Source organism: Trachurus trachurus (assembly GCF_905171665.1).
Source record: "Trachurus trachurus genome assembly, chromosome: 20".
Taxonomy (NCBI): Eukaryota; Metazoa; Chordata; class Actinopteri; order Carangiformes; family Carangidae; genus Trachurus; species Trachurus trachurus.
The window spans coordinates 19,898,658-19,924,495 of record NC_139911.1 but is presented as its reverse complement, the minus strand read 5'-3'; the positions used below and the strand labels follow the sequence as shown (position 1 = coordinate 19,924,495).

General features: G+C 42.8%; 1 protein-coding gene across 4 annotated transcripts in view; it reads left to right on the top strand.

Annotated features, from left to right (window-relative positions):
* dnajc13 (DnaJ heat shock protein family (Hsp40) member C13) overlaps positions 1-25,838 on the top strand; it is a 32,453-nt gene that overhangs the window by 4,204 nt on the left and 2,411 nt on the right. Inside the window, exons 3-56 of one of the 4 annotated variants that reach the window (XM_083995671.1) lie at positions 4,808-4,883; positions 5,842-5,991; positions 6,416-6,457; positions 6,565-6,765; positions 6,889-7,095; positions 7,505-7,600; positions 7,805-7,896; positions 8,138-8,304; positions 9,009-9,088; positions 9,198-9,367; positions 9,471-9,503; positions 10,291-10,390; positions 10,495-10,602; positions 11,182-11,337; positions 11,446-11,502; positions 11,594-11,715; positions 11,919-11,994; positions 12,202-12,297; positions 12,786-12,926; positions 14,018-14,035; positions 14,984-15,066; positions 15,158-15,311; positions 15,476-15,579; positions 15,667-15,826; positions 15,937-15,999; positions 16,091-16,192; positions 16,385-16,489; positions 16,945-17,147; positions 17,270-17,354; positions 17,469-17,623; positions 17,984-18,029; positions 18,128-18,282; positions 18,401-18,602; positions 18,714-18,829; positions 18,943-19,021; positions 19,112-19,247; positions 19,419-19,603; positions 19,753-19,827; positions 19,920-20,039; positions 20,563-20,958; positions 21,047-21,160; positions 21,491-21,607; positions 21,794-21,971; positions 22,067-22,158; positions 22,260-22,359; positions 22,465-22,539; positions 22,646-22,758; positions 22,851-23,020; positions 23,111-23,153; positions 23,240-23,413; positions 23,493-23,672; positions 24,648-24,788; positions 24,885-25,028; positions 25,116-25,215. In XM_083995671.1, the coding sequence (XP_083851797.1) occupies positions 4,808-4,883; positions 5,842-5,991; positions 6,416-6,457; positions 6,565-6,765; positions 6,889-7,095; positions 7,505-7,600; positions 7,805-7,896; positions 8,138-8,304; positions 9,009-9,088; positions 9,198-9,367; positions 9,471-9,503; positions 10,291-10,390; positions 10,495-10,602; positions 11,182-11,337; positions 11,446-11,502; positions 11,594-11,715; positions 11,919-11,994; positions 12,202-12,297; positions 12,786-12,926; positions 14,018-14,035; positions 14,984-15,066; positions 15,158-15,311; positions 15,476-15,579; positions 15,667-15,826; positions 15,937-15,999; positions 16,091-16,192; positions 16,385-16,489; positions 16,945-17,147; positions 17,270-17,354; positions 17,469-17,623; positions 17,984-18,029; positions 18,128-18,282; positions 18,401-18,602; positions 18,714-18,829; positions 18,943-19,021; positions 19,112-19,247; positions 19,419-19,603; positions 19,753-19,827; positions 19,920-20,039; positions 20,563-20,958; positions 21,047-21,160; positions 21,491-21,607; positions 21,794-21,971; positions 22,067-22,158; positions 22,260-22,359; positions 22,465-22,539; positions 22,646-22,758; positions 22,851-23,020; positions 23,111-23,153; positions 23,240-23,413; positions 23,493-23,672; positions 24,648-24,788; positions 24,885-25,028; positions 25,116-25,215 (6,653 nt within the window). The remainder of the gene's footprint in view (positions 1-4,807; positions 4,884-5,841; positions 5,992-6,415; positions 6,458-6,564; positions 6,766-6,888; positions 7,096-7,504; positions 7,601-7,804; positions 7,897-8,137; positions 8,305-9,008; positions 9,089-9,197; positions 9,368-9,470; positions 9,504-10,290; positions 10,391-10,494; positions 10,603-11,181; positions 11,338-11,445; positions 11,503-11,593; positions 11,716-11,918; positions 11,995-12,201; positions 12,298-12,785; positions 12,927-14,017; positions 14,036-14,983; positions 15,067-15,157; positions 15,312-15,475; positions 15,580-15,666; positions 15,827-15,936; positions 16,000-16,090; positions 16,193-16,384; positions 16,490-16,944; positions 17,148-17,269; positions 17,355-17,468; positions 17,624-17,983; positions 18,030-18,127; positions 18,283-18,400; positions 18,603-18,713; positions 18,830-18,942; positions 19,022-19,111; positions 19,248-19,418; positions 19,604-19,752; positions 19,828-19,919; positions 20,040-20,562; positions 20,959-21,046; positions 21,161-21,490; positions 21,608-21,793; positions 21,972-22,066; positions 22,159-22,259; positions 22,360-22,464; positions 22,540-22,645; positions 22,759-22,850; positions 23,021-23,110; positions 23,154-23,239; positions 23,414-23,492; positions 23,673-24,647; positions 24,789-24,884; positions 25,029-25,115; positions 25,216-25,838) is intronic. The other 3 variants (XM_083995673.1, XM_083995672.1, XM_083995674.1) reach the window with 3 other exon arrangements.

Genomic DNA, 25,838 nt, shown 5'->3' with positions numbered 1-25,838 from the left:
GGATGGAACAAGGGTCTGAAAACCTAATTTATTGATATTATTAGTATTTAATTTAATTGGCTCTCAAAAGAGAGAGAGAGACAGACAGACAGAGAGAGAGAGAGAGAGCAGAACAGGATGAGTAAGTGGTCAACCATGAGAAAGGCCTTGAGTATGCATAGAGAAATGAAAAAGAAACTTTATTTGGAGCTTGTGTAATATAATTGAGTGGTTTATGGGAGAAGCAAACTTTTTGTTTCACATGAGTGGGTCGGATGCAGTTTAGTAGCTGTGTGTCTGTCTCACCTGCTGGGTTACAGCGAGCTTCAAGCGTACAGGAAGAAGAAGAGAAATAGAAGGTGTTGTGTCAGGATATCCTCTTTCAGCTTGTGTCACACACACCTCACATAGCGTGCTATTGTTTTGTCTTCAGTAGGAGGTAGATCAAGAAAAAAGAGCCTACTTGACAATTCAGTCTTCGGTAAAGAAGAAAAACCCTTGAGACTGTGTTTATTCATCTTTTGCCTGATAGTCTAATCGAGAAGAAGAAGATAGAGAAGCCTGTTTCACACTAAAACAGTTACTGTGCCACAGATAAAAAGCCCAGCTGCTCGCTGTGAATACAGCACATGTCCCCAAATGCAAACTTTAATTAGAATCTTAGCTGTGATTAGCATGCTGCTTTTTGCCCTGTGAAAATCAGCTGTGCAGCATGAAACTCAAATCACTTGATGTGTTACCTTCTGTACAGGATCACTCACTTACATATAAAGTACATATATATATATATATATATATAAAAAAAAAAAATGAATATACACCTTAAAGATGCAGGAATGGAAATAAATTGCAAAAGCTGGCTGCAGCAGACATGGAGATTACTGGTGATCTGCTCTGCACTGGGTTGTTGGGAACTTATTTAAAAAAAATTCTGGACAATGTTGCGTTGAATCTGAATTTCCCATACATTCTGTCTGGTTTACTTTTTACACGTCTGAAACCAGTGTTTCCTCATGTTTTCCGATTATATGGTGACTAATCTAATTTGTAAAAAAAAAAATCACTGGATGTTGTCTTACACTCAGATCTTTCACAGGAAGCATTTCTGCAGCTGGTCAATTTGCAGTAGACCTAAACGGCCGTAATGTGTGTCCAGCCCGAGCGTTACAGCAGCATTTTTCCCCTCTCTCCCCGCTCATGATCATGTTTAATTCAAGTCTTGTGACTCCAGCTTGTGGGAGTATATTAGATTTTTCTGTGTGTGAGTGTGTGTCCTCCTAATAGAAGACATTTCCATGATTTTTAAACATGATATCTCTGTTTTCCGTGTCATTTCATGGGCTTTACTTTTGTTTTGTTTTGCTTTGCCAAGTACAGCGTTCCTCTACTCTTTTTTTTTTTTCCAGAGCATGACCATGCAAATCATGATCTCCTTTGAATCTCCTTTGAATGCCTTCTGTGATTCTCCCCGAACAATGAGGACACTTTACTGCTACAAATGCACAGGCTATATATTCCTAATCTGATTTGTGTACCTGTGTATATAGGGTTGTGCTTTCACCGTCTTTGTATCCTATGTTTTTTTTTTTTTCCCGCTTGTTCTCCCTTCATTGTCCTGTGTGTATGCTGCTCACGCCCAGCTCTGCGTCGACCCCCTCGCTGGATCGGCGAATATCCAGTGTTTGTTGGGTCTTGTTTAGAGGATTATGTGGCATTGTCCTGGATGTTTGTATCTAGTCATTCGCATCTGCCTCCTTTGTGGGGAATCGTGCTTACTTTGTCGAAAAAGCAGATGCAGTGAGTTGTGCTGAGGTTCAGTCGGATACAGGAAGTTGCACAACGTGCTTCATTATGAAATGTTGGATATGGAAGGAAAAGCTTTGGAGACGTGCTGCTGTACAGTATAAGACTGAATGAATGTGAAACCCAGCACAAATTATATGTAAGATCTCAGCTGTACTGTACCTATAAACCAGTTTATAGCCTGCTCTCTCCTTGGGTGTGTATATATTTCTTTAGTGATCAATAAAATGAGCACATGGGTGCTTTAACCACTGGCATCAAATCCCATTACTGCTGAGTACGCACCGCTGTCATTTACATTTCTTTTGTTGTGAATATTTGTCTGCCATCATGACAGCTATTGGTTTCCATTCACTCCAACATGTCTGCTCTTGTCAGACTCGGCGATATGAGCAGAAATTGCATTCATTTTGATGGATTGCCCAACGCAAGGTTGGCTCCCTCTCTGCACATTCGATTTTCATATCGCTGCACGAATGAAAGCGCGAACCACAGTGGCACCAGCTGTAAAACGGTCAGCAGAAATGTCAAGTGTTGGTGATTTGTTGTAGACAGGTAAAGGTATGCAAACAAACACACCAGAGTGGTTGTTTGAATTCCTCTCTACCTATCATGATAAATAATCTAATTTACTGTCTCACTCAAACCACAACTCATTCATTTATGCAGTATCTCAGCCTTCTAGACAAAGATCCAGCTGCTCTGCTCCTCTGTGCTTATAACTGCATTACTATCTATCATAATGAACTTGTCTAGACAGGCATGTAATATTAGTATATATCTTATATTAAAATTAGCATGATTCAGTTAGGAAATCAATTTCTTAATTCTCTCTCTCTATGTACTGCTTGTCTTTCAAAGGAATACAGTATGTGTGCAAAAGCAACAGTGAAGTTGTTGGCCCAGTGTCCTTCATATACACTCTGCACACTTGTTCATAATGATAACAAACTACAGTGACTGGCTCTGCCCCCAAGTATTTGACGCTGCCGCAAAGGAAGAGACGTACAGTGAAGATGACACATCATGCATTGTTAGCCAAACACAACAGGGAGGGTTGTGGCTATCGCCTGTGTGCCACTGTAGAATTAAAGGGGGGGGTGGTGGTAGGAGGGGAGCCGGGCCCGCCCACAGAGAATGAATAATTAACCAGGTTTGTGCTGACACCCAAGTCAAGCTAGCCACTTAGCACCAAGGTCAGAATGTGTACAGAGATCGGGACAGAGTTTTGGTCTCACACCTCGTGTCCCAAGACGACACAGCGAGCGGCGGAGAGGAAAAAGCTGGGAGAGATGGTTAGAACGGAGAACGAGGGGTTTCTAACAGGGCAGGTGTCTGAAAAAGACATGACATTTTGTGTAACTGACAAAGGGAAGGAGACCGACTGTGGGATGTGTCTGGACGTAATATTCCACTCCGGCCTCGCCTCAGGCGTCTGTCTGTCCTGTCTGGTCGTGTTAATCACGCACGCTATACACAAGTTGAAATGCATTATGTGGAAGTAACATCTCAGTTCGGCCCTTCTTTCACTTGGCCTTTTTGATAGGAGTCGCTTACATGTTAACATCACCAGACTTCTTAATGTTGTCCAGGCCCTAATGAGGATGTGCAAGACACAAAGCAGCCGAGTCAGCATGTTAAAGTGTGTGCAGTGGAGGTGCTAAGAGAACATGGTGTACGAGGGTGAACAGGCATGTAAATAAACCTTTAGCATGTGCCCTAAACACTTTAAACACTCCACGCTCAACCTTTAACTTTTCCCAAATCTACAAACCTTCCTAAACTTTATTTATAACATAAACCAAACCTTCCGATGACCCGTTTTCAAATCAAACAACGGGCAGATTAGTATGAATTGTGTAAAAACAAAAGTCAACTAAAGCCGTTGCCATATTGCAGAGCGATATAAACATATATACCACGGCCCATGTGCTCACACACACATGCACACTTTGCAAGTGCAACATGGCAGAACGATTGGCAAAGTAGAATTTCACACTTCCTTCCTAATATGTGAGAAAACACGACAGTTCAAATGAGTGTTGGCCGTTTCAGTGTCAGAGAGTGACTCATTATGTAACTGCTAACCCAACCAAGAGAACTAATGTGTTAAGTACACAATAGAACAGGCAAGTTCCCTGGTAGTAATGACTGTATTTAATGAGGAAGTACTCAGTGTCTGTGTCACTTCACTCTTGAAGTAGATTGCATTGAGTAGTTAGGGCAAGATTTGAAGCTACATGTTCACCACTGTCACTGCAGCTGAGCAGACACCTGCTGCAGCTGGTAAACCTTTCTTCAGTCATCTGTTCACATTGTTTGTGCATCATCTCAACCGTTGACTCATTAAAGGGATAAAGGGATCAACATTTTAGCAAATTGGCCAATTGCCATAATCCCTATAGTTTTAGCAGTAGGTTCGTTACCTTTAATTGTCAGCGCAAGCTATTTTCTGTACGGCCATTAGCCTCTCTCATAGCTCTGAGCAGCTCGCGGCTCTGCTCCGCCGTTCTAAAAATAGCTTGCACCGACAAATAAAGGTAACAAACCTTATCCTAAAGCTATAGGGATTATGACAATGGACCGATTTGCCAAAATGTTGAACTATCCCTTTAAATATCTAGAAACAAGCATGATAAACATTGTGGGATGACATCATGAGATAAGCGGGCTCCAGTGATGTCACCTATCCTTGACTCATCATCACCCTTCAGGGAGGGCTACAAGTGCGGTTGCAAATCAGTGCGCTGCTCTTACACCATCCTGCCCACTGCAGCCAGATCACAACAAAGCTTTATTCATGAGACACAGTGGAAATCTTGATCACAAGCCTATCAATGTTAAGAGCTATCAGAGCAAACCGGATCTGTATCATACATGCCACACATTCACCTTGTATTGTTTCACACGTTCGCTGCCGATGCGGTGCGACCTGCTGTGCCGTTGTACAGTAGGCGTCGCTCTGTGGCGATCGGTCGTCTTTTGTGTCTGACTCATCCCTGAATCATCCTCTTGTGTTTTCCAGGTACAAGCGAGTCTTCTCAGTGGGGACACATGGCATCACCACGTACAACCCTACCACGCTTGAAGTAACAAATCAGGTCAGTATGCGCGCAGCCAGTCGAAGAAGAGCTTTGCGGTAGCTGCCGTGCCCGGCAGGTTCACAGTGAGATGTGCCGTTCTTGGCCCCGTGTGACTATTGAAAATCCATTTGAGGTGAATAGCCCTTTTGCTAAAAGCTCCTTTTTTTGCTTGGCCTTTAAATGTGCTGAGCTGCAGTGAATGTGCATCAGCATGTCTCTACACTGATTCAGGACATGGAATATGTTAGAATAAAAAATACCCATGAATCATGAAACCTCATTCATCAACCTTATTGTTCATGAATGTGGCTAAACAGAAAGTAGCATGATGAAAAAGAAGATGACACAAAATACTATGAAAAATAGCATTGTTGACATTTTACTGTAAGCCCCCCTCATGGTTTACAACTCTTTATAATGTAGTTGTACATATTCATTACAGCATTGTAAGTGATTATATAATAATATGGGGTTTTTCATTGTCTGTTTATACACCAGCCTCTAATTATGGGTGTCCACAGGAGGAGTTACAGTGGATTAGTAAACACTTCCATCTGTGTACAACTCTCCAACTGCTTGATATCTACTTCGAAAACATGTATTAAAACTAAACTGGTAACACTTTATAATAAGTACACACTATTAAGCATTTATTAAATACTGATTTCATCATTTAAAACACATGAATACTCATTAGTATGTAGTTTATAAACACAGTTAAAAATGTTTTACTCATCATTGATGAGCACTAACTGTATAAACTACTTATTAATGAGTATTCATGCGTTATAAATGAAGAATTCAGTATTTATTAATGCTTAACTAATGCTTAATAGTGTGTATTTATAAAGTGTTACCTTAAAACGGTATATATTGTCAAAGTAATGCTAAGTAGGAGAACCATACGTTTTTTATGTCTGAACTTTGTGTGACTTTAACAATGTCTATCCTTTGTGTTGCTGTCTGTGTTTGACAGTGGCCTTATGGGGACATCTGTGGTATCGGCCCAGTGGGAAAAGGTCAGGGAACAGAGTTCAACCTCACATTCCGCAAAGGCAGTGGCAAGAAGTCGGAGACACTCAAGTTCTCCACAGAGCACCGGACAGAGCTGCTCACAGAGGCGCTGGTGAGGAACAGCACTCGGCTGCATCAGTGACCGAAAAGGCATAGTGCATGTATTTCACAAGAAGAAGTGGTGTTTGACGTGGCATATTCACATACTTTCTCACCACGTCACGGCTGCACAGTTTTTGCTGTGTTGTTTAAAAAGAAATGCAAAAAAAAGTCACTTAATGTCCACCAGATTGTTTAAGGAAGGCAGCGCTTGCAAATCACAGATCCTTTGACTCACTGTCTGTGTTCATCACAGATGTGAATCAGCAGAGTTGCTGATGTAAAGAAATAAGCTGATGATACTCAGGTTTTTTCAAACTGTCAACGAGGATAGGTATTTCCCCACAGAACCAATTAAATGGAGTTGTACATTCTACAGTAAAGCTGTGTAAATTGGCAGTATCATATAATATTGTTTCTTTTTTCCTTATTCACAGAGGTTCAGAACAGAGTTTTCAGAGGGAAAGATAACTGGCAGGGTAAGTACTGAAATCTATTTAACAAAAAAAGAAAAGAAAATGAAAATGCATCTTATCAATTGGAGTAAACGCATAACTGTTGTCTCTCAACATGTGATCCACAACAGCGTTACAATTGCTACAAGCACCACTGGAGTGACACGCGGAAGCCCGTGTGTTTAGAGGTGACGCCAGGCGGCATCGACCAGATTGACCCTCACACCAACCGGGTGGTGTGTTCGTACGACTATCGGAATGTAGAGGGCTTCGTCGAGCTCTCTGATTACCAGGGAGGGTTCTGCATCCTCTACGGCGGCTTCAGCAGGCTGGTATGTTTTATAGCATCTTTGTGCTGATGCTTTTGTCTGTGTCGGGTATGAGCTTTCTTAAGAAAATAAAAAAATTCCTTTTCCTCCCTATTCCCCCGTCCCTCTCTTGCCTGTTTCCCTCAGCATCTGTTTGCCTCGGAGCAACGGGATGATATCATCCGCAGCGCCATAGAGCATGCTGGGAACTTCATTGGCATCACGCTACGGCTGAGGAAGGAGGCTCTGACCTTCGAGGATTTCATGACAGATAGGTTGGGGAAGTACAGCTCAGATGAGAGCATCACATCACTGGCTGAGTTCGTGGTGCAGAAGATCACATCCCGACACCCGGTCAGAACTCTCTTCTTCTTCTTTATACTTTACCCTTACAAGCTGCTCCTTCCACAGATGTATTAATCTTCCTGTCATTTTATTGCGTTATATTAAATTAATTTACAATGTCTTAAAGTCATTTCTTGAAATTTGTCTTTTAAAAGTTTTAAGATATTTTTCCTGGTTAGTCTGACTTTGAGGGTAGGACGTTATCTACTGTTATATTTAAAGTTATTGAGCCACGACAGGTCCCATATTTTGATCAGTTGGATATTGATTTCTTTTCACAGTTTCAATACCAATTTCCGCCTCAAAGTTGTATATACAGTACAACTGTATGTTTTTTTTGAGGCACTATATACTGTATTATATCATTTTTCTGTTAGTATAATCACAGGTCTTTGTGCTTTCTGCTCATCTATTCCAGGAACCTGTTAAGCGCATCCTGGCCCTGACAGAGACGTGTCTAGTTGAGAGAGACCCGGCTTCATATAACATAGTCACCATCAAACCCTTTGGAGAGGTGAGCACTCAGACGTCAGGTCATAAAAACTTTAGCCTGAAACACTTATTCAGAACCTCTCTCCTGTCTAGTTGTCGTCCTGTGAAGACATTAACTGAACTGCCAGTCTTTGTTTCATAATATATGAACTGTATCATGACCTCATTCTCTCTCGCTCTCTCTCCCTCTTTGTATTGCTTGTCTTCTGTCTCTCTCCCTCCTCAGGTATTTGCTCTCATCTGTGACGTAGATAACCCTCAGGTCTTTACAGTTGAATTCATCAGAGGCCAGATCAGGAAGTACTCCTCCACAGAAAGGTAAACAAACACAGCACACACACACACACACCTTCGTAGTGTCAGTGCAGGCCCTCTGGGTTCCTTTGATGCATTCTGACCTTGTCTGCCCTTTGTCTCCCTTGTTTACATGATGAGTGATTTTGCTTTGTGCCTGTATCTGCTGCATAGCCTCAACTCTGTTGCTGTTATTGTGCACACATCATCAGCACTGCACACCGCTGCAACGCATTTGCCTGAATCTGTTTGTGTGTGTCTGTAGGGACTCCCTGTTAGCCAGTCTACTGGATGGAGTCCGCGCGTCAGGCAACAGGGACGTGTGCGTCAAGATGGCCCCCACGCAGCGAGGGCAAAGGTGGGGCCTACTGAGCATGCCCGTGGACGAGGAGGTGGAGAGTTTGCATCTCAAATTCCTGGCGGCACCTCCCAGTGAGTCAAAGGCCTGAATCTGCATGGAGTTAGATTGATATGATGTCATCACATTGGTTTACATGTAGATTTTACTTGAATTTGAAATGGTTTTAAAAACAGTGTCACAAAACATTTCAACAACTTTGTGAATAATTGATTGGATTCATCAGTTTTGAATCCCAGATAACTAATATTCAGTTTCTTCTGTGATTAATATAACTTTTCACCCAGAACAATATCAGTTTGTCTAATAAATCGGTTTATGACCAAACACTACCAACTTCAGCTGCACTGTGTGAACTGCTAAGTAGCAACAACCGCATGTTAACACAAACACACTAAAATAATAGAGTGACTATAATCCTTGCCAAACATCAGCATGTTAGCATGCTCATCGTGACCATGTTAGTAGGCTAATATTAGGATTTACTACAAAGCTCCACTGTGTTTGTGCCTGTTACTCTGGTATCACACAGTTGTATAACAGCACCACCGGTCTGAATGCGTTTCATCCAGATGGTCAGAACAGTGAGGGGATTTGGGTATTCCTTCCATATGGCAATACGTTATGTTATATGTCCGCCTGTTTTTGTGTCGGGAATAAAATGGTTACACATCAGCAGCTCAAAGTGTCGTTACGCCGTAGACTCTTTATGTTGTTAAAATTTAAGATGAGGTATTCACTTGTGAAATTCTTTTCCGTTCCACCTTCCTTTCCTCAGATGGAAACTTTGCAGATGCAGTGTTCAGATTCAACGCCAACATATCCTACAGTGGAGTGCTGCACGCAGTAACCCAAGACGTGAGTGTGTTCACCTCCTGTGTGACTTATGTCTGCCCATCTGCCCAGGGAGGACTCACACTGATTTCCCCCCCATCGTCATCTCTCACTTTCTATCTTTTCTCCTCAGGGTCTTTTCTCTGAGAACAAAGAGAAGCTCATCAACAACGCCATCCTGGCTCTGTTATCTCAGGAGGCCGAGCTGCCGGCTCTCAATACCGAGCTGGAGAGCCATTTCCAGGCCATCCGACGCTTGGTGGCCTCCAAGGCCGGCTTCCAGGCTTTCACCCAGCTCCCTAAGTAAGAAAGCAGCAGAACTCCTGCTTCACCTTCTTGCTTTTTATTTCTTTCAAAATCCACTTATGTTGAGCTGCTGATAACAGGCATGCTCTGTCATTCCAAGGTCTGGTCAAGGGTCTGGACTCACAGATGCAACGTAAATATGAATCCATACATCTCAGTCTGCCCTTTTGTCTGTCTGTTACTTCTTATCCTTCTTGTTCTTTTCCAGAGTCTGTCTGAGCTGTCTATTGGTCGGCCTTCTCCCCTTTTATCTTTGCTCTGCTTTCATCTCAGGCCTTTTAGAGATGCACTTCAGAGGGGAGGTTATGTCACTTCACTCTGTTCAGTTGAGCTGTCCGCCTCGATTTGTCTTGACCTCCCACTCTCGCTATCTCTTCCTCTTTTTTTTTTCCTGTGCTTCCATCTCTCTCCCAGTATCTGCTCTGGTCATTCAATCCTTTACATTCCTTTATATTGCACATATACATCCTCTAATCTTTATGGGTCACTGAGATGTATGAGAGGAACTGTATTTACTGTTTATTCCTCATTCCTGTGAAGCAAATGAGCCAGAATTGGTTTTCCTGAAAAATTCATTGCTGCAGTAGTTTGGTGTCTCCCTCACACCGCCACAGGACTATGATCACTATAAATACATCAATGGTTTGTTTTTTCTTTAAGGAAAATCTCTTTTAATGATGCTACCCTGAGTAGTCCAGAAAAAGAAGTGAAGGCAGGTGTGAAAAAAAACCCAAAAAAACAAGCCGCCACTTCTTAAGCAATGAATTCTTTGTGTATCCAACCCCAGACCTCTTTCAATAATGCAGTATTTGTATGGTTTATATTTTTATTTTTATATGGTTTAGTTTTTTTTTCTTCACCTTTTTCAATGTCGGTAATGTGCTTGTGTTACTAAGTCTGTAAATGTTTGTGTCTTGTAGGTTTAGGGAAAAGTTGGGAGTAAAGACGGTAAAAGCTTTAAAAAGGAACAACAACAGTGTGACACATGCTGCTATAGACATGCTCTGTGCCCTTATGTGTGTAAGTATCTCTATCTACACATCAGTCACATTCACACATGTGTAGAGATATAGATCTACTGATCGGTGTCTCTGTTGCTGTTCTTCTTTTATCTCCGCCTGCAGCCGATGCACGATGACTACGACCTGCGGCAGGAGCAGCTGAACAAGGCGTCACTGCTGTCATCCAAGAAGTTCCTGGAAAACCTCCTTGAAAAATTCATCACGAATGTGGTACATTTTCTATTCATTGTCACAGCAAGTTGGTTTGAGCTCTGGCTAATTGGCCCGTTGCCATAATCCCTATAGTTTTAGGAATAGGTATGTTACCTTTAATTGTCAGTGCAAGCTATTTTTAGAACAGTGGAGCAGAGCCACAAACTGCTCAGAGCTACACTACGGAGGCTCATGGGATTTCTTGGTTTCCCTCATCAAAATCATCAAAATCATCAAATACACAATCCAACAACTCCAAAACGCTCTGGTGGACAAGTTGTGACCTGCACATTCACCACCCTATGAGATAATAATGGAGCGTTACACGTCCATGAGAGCATTTTGGAGTTGTTGGATTGTCTATTTGAATGTGATGAGGGAAACCAAGAAATCCCATTAGCCTCCGTAGCGTAGCTCTGAGCAGCTCGCGGCTCTGCTCTGCCGTTCTAAAAATAGCTTGCACTGAAACGAACCTACTGCTATGACTACAGGGATTATGGCAATAGGCCAATTTGTCAAAATGTTGAACTATCCCTTTAAAGATTTTCTTCTCTCCATCTCCACAATCTAATTTCTCACTTTGTGTTTTTTTTCCAGGACCATGGAACAGGAGCTTTGGTCATCAGCTCCTTACTGGACTTCTTAACATTTGCCCTCTGCGCCCCCTACAGTGAAACCACTGAGGGGCAGCAGTTTGACATGCTGCTGGAGATGGCTGCATCCAATGGACGCACCTTATTCAAACTCTTCCAGGTAGCTGACTGGACATACTGTTGATTAAACCTACCTGCTCTAATTCTGATCAGTCAGTGATGTACTGTAAATTAATTGTATACTGAAATGTGATGTTCTTGTCTCAAGCATCCCTCTATGGCCATAGTGAAGGGAGCTGGGCTGGTGATGAAGGCCATTATTGAGGTGAGTCTTTCTGTGGGTGAGATGCTCATCACTGTGAGTCACTCTCTCTGATGTTCATGTGTCATGATGATGATAAACCTGTTTGTTATAGGAGGGAGACAAGGAAATAGCCACTAAGATGCAGGATCTGGCCTTGAGTGAAGGAGCTCTGCCGAGACATCTGCACACGTCGTTGTTCACCATCAGCAGTGATCAGAGGATGCTCACCAACAGGTCCAAGCTCAATACATGCACACACACTCACACTGCCTTTCCCAGCCGCTTAAACAGTAATGCTATTCTTCCTGTCCTTAGAAAGACTCATTGCATTTAACAATAGGAAGCGCTTCAGTTGTTACAGTAGATAAACAGAAAGAAGTGTTTTCTGATAAATAACATGATGAATCAGCTGCTTACATCAGATGTCTCTTTACCAGGCAACTGAGTCGTCACCTGGTGGGACTTTGGACGGCAGAGAACCCCGTCGCCATGAACCTCCTGAAGAGGATACTGGTACGGCTCCAAATCAGCCCAGTTGACACTTTGAAACAAATGTTTGTTGCCTCTTCAGTACTCACGGCAGGGCTATTAATGGAATGATAGTGATGCAGGCAAAGTACTCCAGGATGTAGCCAAAGGTTGTTGTTTTTTTGGCAGCCTAAACACCCTGTTTAAGTCCTTACACATCGACTTTCTCTTCCTCTCCTCCTGTGTTTTCAGCCAACAGGCCTGCTGGCTTACCTGGACAGCCCCGACCCAGTCCCAGAGAAAGATGTGGACAGGATGCACATCCGTGACAACTTGAAAATTGCCTCGGTGAGCAGAGAAATGCATCATAATTGGATATTATTGCAGATGGGAGCAAAAGCACAATTCATAAAGATTTAATATTTGATCGTTGTTGTTGTTGTTGTTAGTTTGTTTTTCTTTTCTTTCTTTTTCTCCCATTTCACATATATTTTTCTTTGCTTATACTCTTTCTCATTCCAGTTTAGTTCAGTTCACACATACACATGCTCACAGACACACACATGCTTACATACAGTACGCACAGACCACCTTCCACCACAACATCAATTCATATCTATGGTATACATCTACAGCACTGCCTGCACCAGTATAACATTTGTCTTTGTTTTTTTGTCTTGTCTTGTTTTTTGTTTTTCTTGTTTTAGTATGTTTCTGTTATTTTACACTTGTCTTGTATTGGCATCCCTTAATTAAAAAAAAAAAGAAAGGAACATTTGAAAAAAAAATACCGTAGGTAAAAAAAATTATCGTTGTTTTACATCTGTTTCTAACAGGACCAGCTAAACCGAAACAAAGTGCCTGAGTGGCAGAGGATAGCGGGCAAAGCAGCCAAAGAGGTGGAAAAGTTTGCCAAGGAGAAGGCAGATGTAGTGCTGATGCATTGGAGGGATAAGATGGGCATCGCACAGAAGGAGGTGAGGATTCATTTTCGTTTACAAAGAGCTGACAAGCCTCTGATACCGCTGCTGCTGTTGCTGCTGTTGCTGCTGTTGCTGCTGCTGCTGCTGCTCTGGTGTCTCTAACAGCTGCTCCTCCTGCTGGCGCTGAGCAGTACTGCAGAGTCCAGAGAGACCAACTCAATAACACACTTTTGGGTCGCTGCTGTTATTTTTGCATGCAAAGCGTTCCCAGCTCGGTTGCTGCCTGACCTTGTGGAGCCAGTCAAGATACAATCACATCAGTTTTTTTTCTATGTCTTGCATTACTGTCGAAACTGCATGTGCAGCGTTTCACATCCAGTAGATTTAACAGGCTTGTTCTTTGCAGCTATGAAAACACTTTCCCATTGCAGGTTATTTCATTCATGCACCAGTCTGTTGTGGTGAATGTGACCGAATGTTATTTAAATTCAAAGGTCACCTCTTCCCTTTTCAAGAATACCTCCTTTAGGATGCTAATGTGATGACATGCACTTCAGAGTCGTGAGGCAGTGACAGAAACTTCAGACTGAACCCGTGTGCGTCATTTATATAGAAAGTGTGTGGGCGGCTGGAGGTTGATGGTGTCAGCTTACCCATTGAATTAAATGAGGGGCCTCTGCTGGCTGGCTTTTCAACAAAAACTGCATCGACTTTCAAACTGAGCTGTAACTCAAATCATTTTTCATCTGAATGCCACCAGGCTCCCTTTTTCCTTTTCCCTTTTCTACCCCTCTGTGTTGAATTTCTCCAAATGTCAGAAGCTGATCATCTGTGCCTTTTTGATTGGCTTGCTTCCACTGAATCACATTCATCGATCTGTGTTTGCACCACACGCTCCCTGTTTATTTGATGTCAGCAATCCATTAGATCGAACAATGTTTAAAATTTAGCGGCCTGTTTGCCAATAAGGCAGCAGGATTTTGTAACAGGTTTGTATCAGTCTCTTTGTATCAATAGTCTAGTGACCTGTGACCCCTTTTTGTTGCGATTCATCTCTGTTTGATCCGAGGAACAATAATCTCTGTGTTGTCTCTGCCCTACCCTCCCCTTGTCTTGTGTGGTTTCTCTGCTGTCAAACAATGCAGCAGGACAGAAATAACCTGGTAAGTAGGACTGACCAATGGGATCCATGCTGTTCTCTTTCCATACTCTTTGTCTTGACCAAACCTTTTTTTTTTTTTCTCCATCTTCATGTGGCATATTGAGAGTGTTTTTTTTAATTCAGCCAGGCGACGACCCGCTATCACCGGCAAGGAATTTCCATGCATGTCTTGAAATAGATGCAGGGAAACAACAAGGCAATATATTATCAATAGATAATGAGAGCAAAGATAAGAAGACACATCCTCTTGTCCTGTTGTCAGTGGAGGACATGTTCAGTGCCTGTTGTGTTTTGTATCAATAAATAATGATCACACTTAGTTTGAGACGTGTATAATTACCATAAACAGTAGGATCGTTGCCAAGCAGCCTGTACTGGTGTCTGGTGCAGTATTATAAATTGGGCGCATCATTTTTGATGAGGCAGGACATTTAAACCTGCACATAATAAGTCATATGCAACTTTGGGCATAATTACTAACGGGCTCTTTACATAAAAAAGCAACAACTTATGAGGGTTTGAATTGGAAATCTATCAAATCAATTTTAAATGCACAACTAAAGACCTGTCTCGTCCTGGAAGAATTACAGAATGCACCCAATTGTGGGATCCCATCTTGGTTCTTGCGTTTCATAAGCTTATTTATTTATTTATTTATGTCAGTATGATGTTAACATTGTTTTTTAAAGGTTGTTTTGGTTTGTTGTCTCATTGTTCTAATATCTGACTTTCTCCATTCTCAAATGTTTTCTGTTCAGTTTTTCGTCTCCATTTTTCTTCACTCTGGTGCCATTTATCTCTGGTGTTTTTGTCTGTGTGAAATGTCGCTCACGTTGTTGCCATTTTAACTCCTCCACTCTCTTCATGCCATAAGCTGAAAAAGGACAAATATTGAACGGTTTTAAACCGACCTGGATCCTCACTGTTTTGTCTTTTTGTTTGTTTTCAGAACCCAAACCAAAAGCCTGTCATCCTGAGGAAAAGACGGCAGAGAATAAAGATCGAATCCAACTGGGAGCTTTTCTACTACAGGTACAAGATTCACCAGTAGAGAGAGAGCTATACTTGCCCCACTGTTCAGCACATAGATAATATTTGTTAATACTTCTTCTCTCTTCTAAAGATTCCAGCTCGACCACGCACGGTCCAACCTCATCTGGAACCTGAGGACAAGGGAAGAGCTGCGGGACGCTCTGGAGGGGGAGATGCGCGCCTTCAGCGTGGACCGCGAGCTTGGAAGTGCCACCGTCATCTCCTGGAACCACCAGGAGTTTGAGGTTTGTAATCAGCTGGAGTATGTTACACTCACTGGTGAAGTCCTGTCGGATTGGAGTGTCATACTTAACCACTGTATCATGATACTTCTGTGATTTCCACAAAGAGGAACTGGGTTATTTCTAAAACAAACTATAAACATGTTCTCCTGTGTTTCTATCTGCAGGTGAAATACGAGTGCCTTTCAGATGAGATAAAGATCGGGGATTATTATCTGCGTCTGCTTCTTGAAGAGGATGAAAACGAAGAATCCAGTGCCATCAAGAGATCGTAAGAATACCAAAAAGCAAATCGGCTGCACAGACAATGTCATTATGATCTGATAATGAAATTCTGTCTCCCTCTCATTTTTCATAGATATGAGTTCTTCAACGAGCTCTACCATCGCTTTCTGCTAACACCCAAAGTTACGATGAAGTGCCTGTGCCTGCAGGCGCTCGCTATAGTCTACGGCAAATGCTACGAGGAGATCGGCCCCTTCACAGACACAAAATACATAGTGGGAATGCTGGACCGGGTAAGTACAGGCAAACTGTCACCGCAAGCGTTTTCATAGTTACAGCAGTGGGATTTATTTTAGTTTTTTTAATTAATTCTGAAATCTAAAAAATGCCTCTCTGGTTACAGTGTACAGACAAACTGGAAAGAGATCGACTCATCCTCTTCCTCAACAAACTCATTCTCAACAAGGTGAGCTAGGAAAGTTCCTTCTGGCTTTTCATGTCCATATGACCAACGTCTTAGTTTGTGTTGTGTAATAATTTGTCATTTTGTGTGACAGAAAAATGTAAAGGAGGTGATGGACTCGAACGGAGTGCGTATCTTAGTGGACCTGCTGACCTTGGCTCATCTGCACACCAGCAGAGCTACTGTGCCTCTACAGGTAAAAACATGGCTGCAGTAGTCTCTGAGTTATATTCTATGAAAACAATGTCTCTATTAGATTAGATTAATCATATAAGACACTAGGTATTGTAATTCTCAGTGAAGCATAGATGAGATTTAATTTAACATCGACCGAAGTGTGAGAGTCTTTAATTTCAGTGTCAAACAGAGGTGTTCTTCATTTCCACAGAGCAACGTGCTGGAGGCATCACCTGACATGAAGAGGGAGAGTGAGAAAGAGTGGTACTTTGGGAACGCAGACAAAGAAAGACGAGGACCTTTCAGTTACGAGGAGGTATGTGACCATCTGAAAAACTCAAACACAGCCCTGCTAACAACAGTTCATCGAAATCTAAATGTGTCAGAATCAAAAAAATATTAAATTCATGATAAATGCAACATCCTGCTTGTACTTGGTTTCATATTTTTTTGGCGTCAATATTACATGTGTATAATGGAGTACAAATGTCCAGCTAATGTAATGTGATCCTGGGGTTAGAGCAGCAGTGAAGTGATGGCTAAAGGAGCTGTATATGTTTCAACATTTTGCCGTAATGGAAGAAATTAAGTACTTCTCAAGAATCAATACCCAGAGGCTGACATTTGTATGACTATAAACAAAATAAAAAGGCAGTGTTGAATATGACATGAAATGTTCTGCTTCCGGTTACAGGACAGTTGTCAAGAGTGGACATTTAGAAAATAATTATCTCTTCTAATTATTGTATTATTTGTCTTTGACGTGTCCAGATGCAGGAGTTTTGGAGCACAGGCGTCCTCACAGCAAAGACGCGCTGCTGGGCTCAGGGGATGGACGGCTGGCGCCCCCTGCAGGCCATACCCCAGCTGAAGTGGTGCCTGCTGGCCACAGGACAGGCGGTGATGAACGAGTCTGACCTGGCCACACTGATCCTTAACATGCTCATCACCATGTGCTCCTACTACCCCAGCAGGTACACAATGTGGTTGTGCTCTTATGTTTTATGGATTAATGTATTACATTTGTTATTCTACTAGAATACATGATTCTTTTTGACCATAACTATAATAAACGTCTTTTTTACTTTTTATTCAGGGACCAAGATAATGCAATTATCCGTCCTCTGCCTAAAATCAAGAGGATGATCACTGATAATGCCTGTCTGCCGCATATTGTCCAGGTAATTGCACAATTTGAATCGGATATTTCTGTTCTTCTGTCCTTTTTATCACCATCTTATCTCCTCTTGTGAAACAAAATCTCGATCTGTTTTTTCTTTTCTTTTCTCATCCAGCTGCTGTTGACTTTTGACCCTATCCTGGTGGAAAAGGTCGCCAATGTTATGTACCTGGTGATGCAAGACAACCCCAATCTCCAGCGCCTCTATTTAACTGGGGTCTTCTTCTTCATCATGATGTACACGGGCTCCAACGTGCTTCCTGTAGCAAGGTGAAGAAACAGCACAAACAGCTGACACATAAAGATTTCTGTCCCAACATCCCAACATGTCCGATCAATCCCAGATGACACGGACATTGCAATATCTTATAATTGGTGTGAAACACATAAATACATTAATATCTCTGCATTACAGAGAAATAAAGTTTCAAATTTGGCTTCTTTATGTGTCATAGAGTCTTAAACTTAAAAAAATATATTATGTTTTTTCATAAGGAGGAAATGGTTACACAACCAAACCAGTGAGGAATGTGTTTTTGTCTTTTAGAAGAAACCTGCATGTTTGTGTGTAAAGGTGTGCATGCAATGGTGCTGCTGATTATAACCACTGAGATGTTCTTGTGGTTTTAGGTTCCTGAAATATACTCACTTGAAGCAAGCCTTCAAATCAGAGGAGGTAAAGTTAGTTTATTGGAAACAGTACAAACTGAAATTAATTGTATTTTATTAACCCCTTGTTCTGGAAATGACATGTGCCTGTTCCCCTGTCCACAGTCTAAGGGTCAGGACATCGTGCAGCGTAGTGTTCTGGGACCGGTGCTGCCCGAAGCAATGGTGTGTTACCTGGAGAACTACGAGGCCGAGCGCTTCTCTGAGATATTCCTTGGAGAGTTCGACACACCTGAGGCCATTTGGAGCAGTGAGATGAGGTAGGAATCATTCTCTGTCATGTTAAATGAGTCCGCTCTCAAAGGGAATGTGGATATTTAGAATCGCAGCAATGAATGGAGTGGAGCTTTAATAGTTTGGGTTTGAACTCTGTTTCAGGCGCATGATGATTGAGAAGATAGCGGCCCATGTCGCTGACTTCAGCCCCAGGCTGCAGAGCAACACCCGGGCCCTCTACCAGTACTGCCCCATCCCCGTGATCAGCTTCCCTCAGCTGGACAACGAGCTCTTCTGCAACATCTACTACCTCAGACATCTGTGTGACACCACCCGCTTCCCTGACTGGCCTATTCGAGATGCTGTATGTGACTTTTCTTTCCGTATTTATCCAAGCTTTTAGGAATTTATCAATGTCCTCTTTGTATTAGAACGGCTCCTATTGACATTGTCCCCCGCTGCCATTTCCCTGCAGGTGAAGCTGCTAAAAGACACTCTCGAAGCCTGGAAGAGGGAAGTGGAGAAGAAGCCTCCCTCCATGTCTGTGGATGATGCTTACGAAGTCCTCAACCTTCCCAAAGGACAGGGCTCGTGAGTAGAATTTGATTTGTTATAACTTATCCTAAGAGTAACATCAACATTTAGGTATAAGACAGATCTCTTGTAAATGTGAATGTATTTATGTTTGGCATTTTTCTCTTCAGACATGAGGAGAGTAAAATCAGGAAAGCTTACTTCAGACTGGCGCAGAAGTACCATCCTGACAAGAACCCGGAGGGCAGGGTGCGTATGACACTCAATACTGATACAATATGGACTGTCTGTAAAGATGTAGAGTATCCTCATATGTGTTTGCAACCTGTTGTTTTTCAGGACATGTTTGAGAAAGTGAACAAAGCCTATGAGTTCCTCTGCACAAAGTCTGCCCGCATCGTGGATGGCCCCGACCCAGAAAACATCATCCTCATCCTCAAAGCCCAGAGCATCCTGTTCAACCGACACAAACAAGGTCTGCTGACTGGTTTAGTTCCTGTCTCTGTTCTTTCTACATTTTGAACCAGAGAGAAACACATTTTAAGTATTATTGTGATGAAGAAGTAATTCTATGTAAAGTGTGTTGGTTGTTGGTGATTTTAACTAATACTTTGTGTCCTCTGAACAACTCTCTGTCTGTTAACAGAACTGGAACCCTACAAATACGCCGGTTACCCCATGCTCATCAAAACGATCACTATGGAGACGGAGGATAATCAACTCTTCTCTAAAACCTCCCCTCTGCTCCCGGCTGCTGCTGAACTGGCCTTCCACACGGTCAACTGCTCTGCTCTCAATGCAGAGGAGCTGCGCCGCGAGAGCGGCATCGAGGTACGAACACATCAACAAACCCCTGAATATCAACCAGTCACAATGTATCATCATAGCTGTCAGTATACATGCGTGTGTGCGCCAATGTAGTGTGGTGTATGGAGTAGAGACTGAAAAACATTCTGAAATCGTCTCCTTTGTGTATTCAGGTGTTGTTGGAGGCTCTGTCTCGGTGCGTTGCTGTATTAACTGCATCCAGTAAACCTGACGACATGGCTGTGCAGGTAAGACGAACACCTGATGTCACCACTTTAATGTGTTGGACTTGCTTGTTATGACTTCTGTAATGCTTCTCCATCATTCGATTGTGCCACAGGTGTGCGGGCACATCTGTAAGTGCTACAGTGTAGCCGCCCAGTTTGAGGAATGCAGGGAAAAGATCATTGAACTGCCCAACATCATCAGGGACCTGTGTCATATCCTGTTCTATGGAAAGGTGAGGAGCTTGTGTCCATGTTTACTTTTATTTTTCCTTCTGATCTACTTTGTCTTTGATAGGAAAGCACATTTTCAGGGAAATGAACACAAATGTAGTTGTGAAGTTTATCATCAGCAATTCAAAGTAATTTATTATGTAATTTTCTCCTGGCAAATCATGATGTTCTGTCAAATATTTTTTATTATCAATATGTTATTGTCAGTGTGATATTTTTATACTAGAACGATAAACAAATATGGAAATTATTAATTGGGGCATCGATTAGCTCGGTGGGTAGAGCAGACTATGCAGAGGCTATAGTCCAGTCGTTCTTTCTCACCCTGTCTCCCTATTTCCTGTCTCTCTGCAGCTGTCATGTTGATTAAAGGCCTAAAAGCCACAGAATATACTTTAAAAAAAAACATCAAACATCCAGTAACTTGTTTCTTATTCTATTAAATCAAAGTAGGTGTCCTCCTTTGATTTACCAATTTACAACTAACATCATTTATTCATGTTCTCTTCTGTCGCCTTTTCTCAGGGTCTCCCAAAGACTGCAGCTCTGAGTGTGCAGTGCGTCAGCTCCTTCGCAGTGGACTTCTTCCTGCAGACCCATCTGTACCACGCCGGTGTGCTCTGGCACCTGCTGGTGCACCTCTTCAACTACGACTACACCCTGGAGGAGAGCGGCGTGCAGGCCAGCCAGGACACAAACCAACAGGAGGTCGCAAACAGCTTGGCCAAGCTCAGCTTGGTCGCCCTCAGCCGCCTCGGAGGCTTCACCCAAACGCCACACACCCCAGATGGAAACAATCCTGTCTCAGAGACCAACGGCATCGAGGGCACGCCCCCCGAGAACCCCACCATCCGCAAGAGCTTAGCGGCCATGTTGACGCCGTACATCTCAAGGAAGCTGGGGACAGGCTCTCCTGCTGAGGTCAGTAGAAGAGTCGAAAAGGAATAACACCAAGTATTCCCTCTTACAGCCACAACACTGAGTTGTTCATCCTTTCTCTTACATCCAGGTGCTGAAGCTGCTGAACAGTAACTCAGAGAACCCGTACCTGATCTGGAACAATGGGACACGAGCTGAGCTAATGGAGTTCCTGGAGGGTCAACAGGAGGGAAACATCAGGAGGGTAAGAAAGACTCATCTCCTTTTTTTAAATTTAATTTTCAAACAAGTAGCCTTCAGAGCTTCAAATTAGATTTTTTTTTTTTTTAAAAAGGACAGATAAAATAAAGAAAAGGAATTGACTCAGGCTCCGTCTGACAGTATATTCCTCCCAGACGGTTGCAATGTTAAACCTGCATTTATATCTGATGTGAAAGGACAACAAAACAAATAGTTTGGTAAAAAATTCAATTTGATAGAAATTGGAAATTCATATATAGATGATAATCTAAAACATTATTGATAAGCTGCATTGGTGCAATAGTTAATTCTTTTCTCTTTGGTCTCCTCACAGGGAGAAAACGATGAAAGCTTTGGAGCAGAGTTTGTGTTCAGTGATCACAGCAAAGAGCTGATAGTTGGTGAGATCTTTGTGCGGGTCTACAATGAGCAGCCAACGTTCCCACTAGAGGTAAGTAGAACAACAACCCAGCGTAGTAACCACATTCGTCTGCTTTGCATTCTGTTTGTCATTTCTCATCGTGCCTCTCAGTCGTCTCATCAGGGAGATTTGATTTGATAAGGAAGAAACCAAAACCACCATGACTGACTGCAAACAAAATCCTTCTCTAACACTTTTGTTTTGGTCTGTTTTCAGTATCCCAAAGCATTTTCAGCCAGTCTGCTGGACTATGTTGGATCCCAGGCCCAGTACCTCCACACTCTGCTGGCCATGAGTCAGAGTAACAAGGTGGAGTCCCAGCAGCACGCCGAGAGGCTCCGCTTCGCTGAGATGGCTTTAGAGGCTCTTCGAAACGTCATCAAGAACAACCCAGGTGAGATATAATAATAATAATAAATAATAATAATGTCCTCTGCTCCTGCTTCATCTGAAGAACACAACGCTAAACTTTGCTTTGCATAATTCCAGGTTCAGAGTCGGAGTGCATCGGACATTTCAAGCTGCTCTTCTCTTTGTTGCGGGTTCACGGAGCTGGAAGAGTTCAGCAGTTGGTTCTGGAGGTTTGCATAAACTGTTCTTAGTCAATGTGTTTTCACAAATAAATAATTATCTTTTAATTGCTTAAAACATTCATCAATAATATTACTGGTTTCCTCTGCAGGTTGTCAATACAGTGACGTCAAACCAGGAGTGTGTGAGCAACATTGCTGAGTCTCTGGTGTTGTCCAACCTTCTGCTGCTGCTGCACTCGCTCCCCTCCAGTAAGAAGAGACTCTAACATAAAAAAAGAACAACTCTCAACCTTAGGACTTGTGTTTCTTCTATCTCTGTACTTCTGTTCTCAAACATGTCTTTGTGTTTTATAGGCAGACAAATGGTGCTGGAGACACTGTATGCACTGACTTCTAACACAAAGATTGTCAAAGAGGCTATGGCCAAAGGTCAGTATCATTTAGCATTTTCTCTTTAGTGTACTCCATATTTGTGAAAACACATAATGTGAATCCTGAATGCCTCTATGCTCATGTTGATGTGTTTGTGCTGCAGGTGCCCTCATATACTTGTTGGACCTCTTCTGTAACTGCACACACCCCCAGGTTCGCACACAGACCGCAGAGCTCTTCTCCAAAATGACCTCAGACAAGCTGGTTGGGCCAAAGGTCAGTCCATAAATAAAATATCCATACACCATCATCAACATAATGTTTCTCCTTACCTACTGAAAACATGTCCATCGCTTCTTCTCTGGCAGGTGCGTCTGACTCTGATGCGTTTCCTCCCCGGTGTGTTCATGGACGCCATGCGAGACAACGCAGAGGCAGCAGTGCACATATTTGAGGGAACGCACGAGAACCCTGAACTCATCTGGAATGACAACTCAAGGGAGAAAGTGTCAACCACTGTCCGGGAGATGATGCTTGAGTAGGACATATAATTTAATGACATATTTCAGTCTTACTGAACAGTTCTAGCTGTTTCATGCACTTAATGTCATTTTAAAATCTTTTTCAGGCACTTTAAACAGCAGAAAGATAATCCTGATGTGAACTGGAAAGTAAGTACAGTAATACACTGTTGCACCAAAGCAGTAGTTTGCAGTTTATGCTCTAATGTAACACTTAACTCTTGGTCTGTGCTCAGTTGCCCGAGGACTTCACGGTGGCCTACGGTGCAGGACAGGGCGAGCTCGAAGTGGGCGGAGTCTTCTTGCGCATCTTCATCGCTCAGCCAGGTTGGGTGCTACGAAAGCCTCGCGAGTTCCTGGTTTCCCTCCTGGAGACTCTGACGGAGCTGCTGGAGAAGAACAACCCCAATGTTAGCTGAGACAGAATATCTATCTGTTGTTTATATTTCTGTCCCACTTCTTCTTGCTGACATCTCTGCTGTCCTGCAGGGTGAGGCCCTGGAGACGGTTACCACGGCGGCGGTTTGTCTGTTCAGCACGCAGACCCAGCTGGCTGACCAGGTGCCTCCTCTGGGTCACCTGCCTCGCGTCCTGGCAGCACTCAACCACAAGAACAACGCCGTGCCCAAGAGCTCCATCCGCCTCATCCACGTACTGTCAGACAACGAGGTGAGGAGTCGATCTGACAGATGAAGATTTACTTTTATTTTCTGGTTAAATCCTCCTAAACTTCATTTTCCTTTAAAAACTATTGTCTAGTAAACTAAAGTGGATATTAACATTTTACTGATATACTTTCAGACACTAACTCCTGCTATTTTAGTCTTTTTTTCTTAATACTACATAAGTTCAATAAAACTAATCGGTATCAAATTTCATAGGCCATTTTGAAAATATCCTTGTAATTCACAGCTACATGCTAGCTAATATTAGCATTTTTCAGCACCAAGGGTTTATTTAAAGGGATAGTTCAACATTTTGGCAAATTGGCCCATTGCCATAATCCCTATAGTTTTAGGAGTCAGTTCGTTACCTTTAATTGTTGGTGGAAGCTATTTTTAGAACGGCGGAGCAGAGCCGCAAGCTGCTCAGAGTTACGCTACGGAGGCTAATGGAATTTCTTGGTTTCACTCATCAAACTCATAAAATACACAATCCAACAACTCCAAAACGCTCTGGTGGACAAGTTGTGACCTGCACATTCACCACGCTATGAGATAATAACGGAACGTTACGAGACAGAGTTGTTTTCGAGGTAAATTCATGCAAAACCTTTTTTCGGCAAGCAGTCTCTGCATTTGCATCGAAAACAACTCTGTCTCGTAACATTACATTATTATCTCATAGCGTGGCGAATGTGCAGGTCACAACTTGTCCACCAGAGCGTTTTGGAGTTGTTGGATTGTGTATTTGATGAGGGAAACCAAGAAATTCCATGAGCATCCGTAGCGTATCTTTAAGCAGGTAACAAATCTACTCCCTAAAACTATAGGAATTATGGCAATGGGTCAATTTGCCAAAATGTTGAACTATCTCTTTAAGACAAGAAAAGCCTAGTTTTCATTGTGAGGATTTACACAGCACAGACAGCTTGACCTCTCCTTGCAGTATGACATATTAATAAAGCTGTTGTGTTGTGCGTAGCTGTGTGTGCGCTCCATGGCTTCTCTGGAGACCATCGGCCCCCTGATGACTGGGATGAAAATGCGGGCGGACATGGCTGGGCTGGCCTGTGAAGCTCTCAACCGCATGTTCCAGAAGGAGCAGACAGACCTGGTAGCCCAGGTAAAATGCTCACCTCATTTTTTTTTTTTTTTCCAACAGCAGGTTTGTGTAACATGCTGCCTAACTCATACTTCATGTTGTTCTCCAACTGGACAGGCTCTGAGAGTGGAGCTGGTTCCATACCTCCTGAAGTTACTGGAAGGAATCGGCCTGGAGACATTAGATAACCCCTCAGCTACCAAGGCCCAGATAGTAAAGGCTCTCAAGTCCATGACTCGCAGTCTGCAGTACGGCGAGCAGGTACGATCGGAGTGAAATCAGTGTTTATGTGGCTCCATTGTGTTGGTTATTTGTCTCATTTGTAATTCTGCTAACCACTGTTTATAGGTGAATGAAATTCTTGCGAAGTCCTCGGTGTGGAGTGCCTTCAAAGACCAGAAACATGATCTTTTCATCTCAGAGTCTCAGACCGCCGGTTACCTGACAGGTAAGGTTTCGGTGAACTCCACCCGCTGTCGAACACTTCTGACAGTTTCTTAACAAGCTACGCCTTTGAAATACTTTCTTTGTGCTCAGGAGGTAAGTCTTAATTGTCTGTCTCTGAGCTCTTGTTGAATCTTAATGCTTTGCTTTATCCTAAAAACACCTTGTGGCTGACTCCTCACTTGTGCTTAAACCCAGCGACCCTTTTTCTTTCCACGTCCTATAACTTCCTGGCTCTGCCTTTCCCTTCCTCCTTGTCCTCCATATTTCCTCCTCAGGGGTTTCCACTCCTTCTCTCCTGGCTGCCAGCAGCCCACTGCGAGGTGGGCTCTAGACTCCTGAGCTGGGCCCTCACAGCCCTCCTCTCTCTTGCTCTGATGCAGGTAGACTCTGACCTCACTCCTAAAGCCATTCCTTTACCTCTCTGCCACCATCTCTGACCCACACTTAACTTTCCATTCCCGCTGTCTCCATCTTTGCAACGCCGTGATCATCATTTCATCTTCATCCACTAACTCTGTCACACTCCAGTTTTAGGACCTGAACCGAAATGCCTTTTGAAAGTTGCTGGACAGAAATGCCTCTGACTTTCACACTTGGATGTGATTACAGACCCATGTGATATTT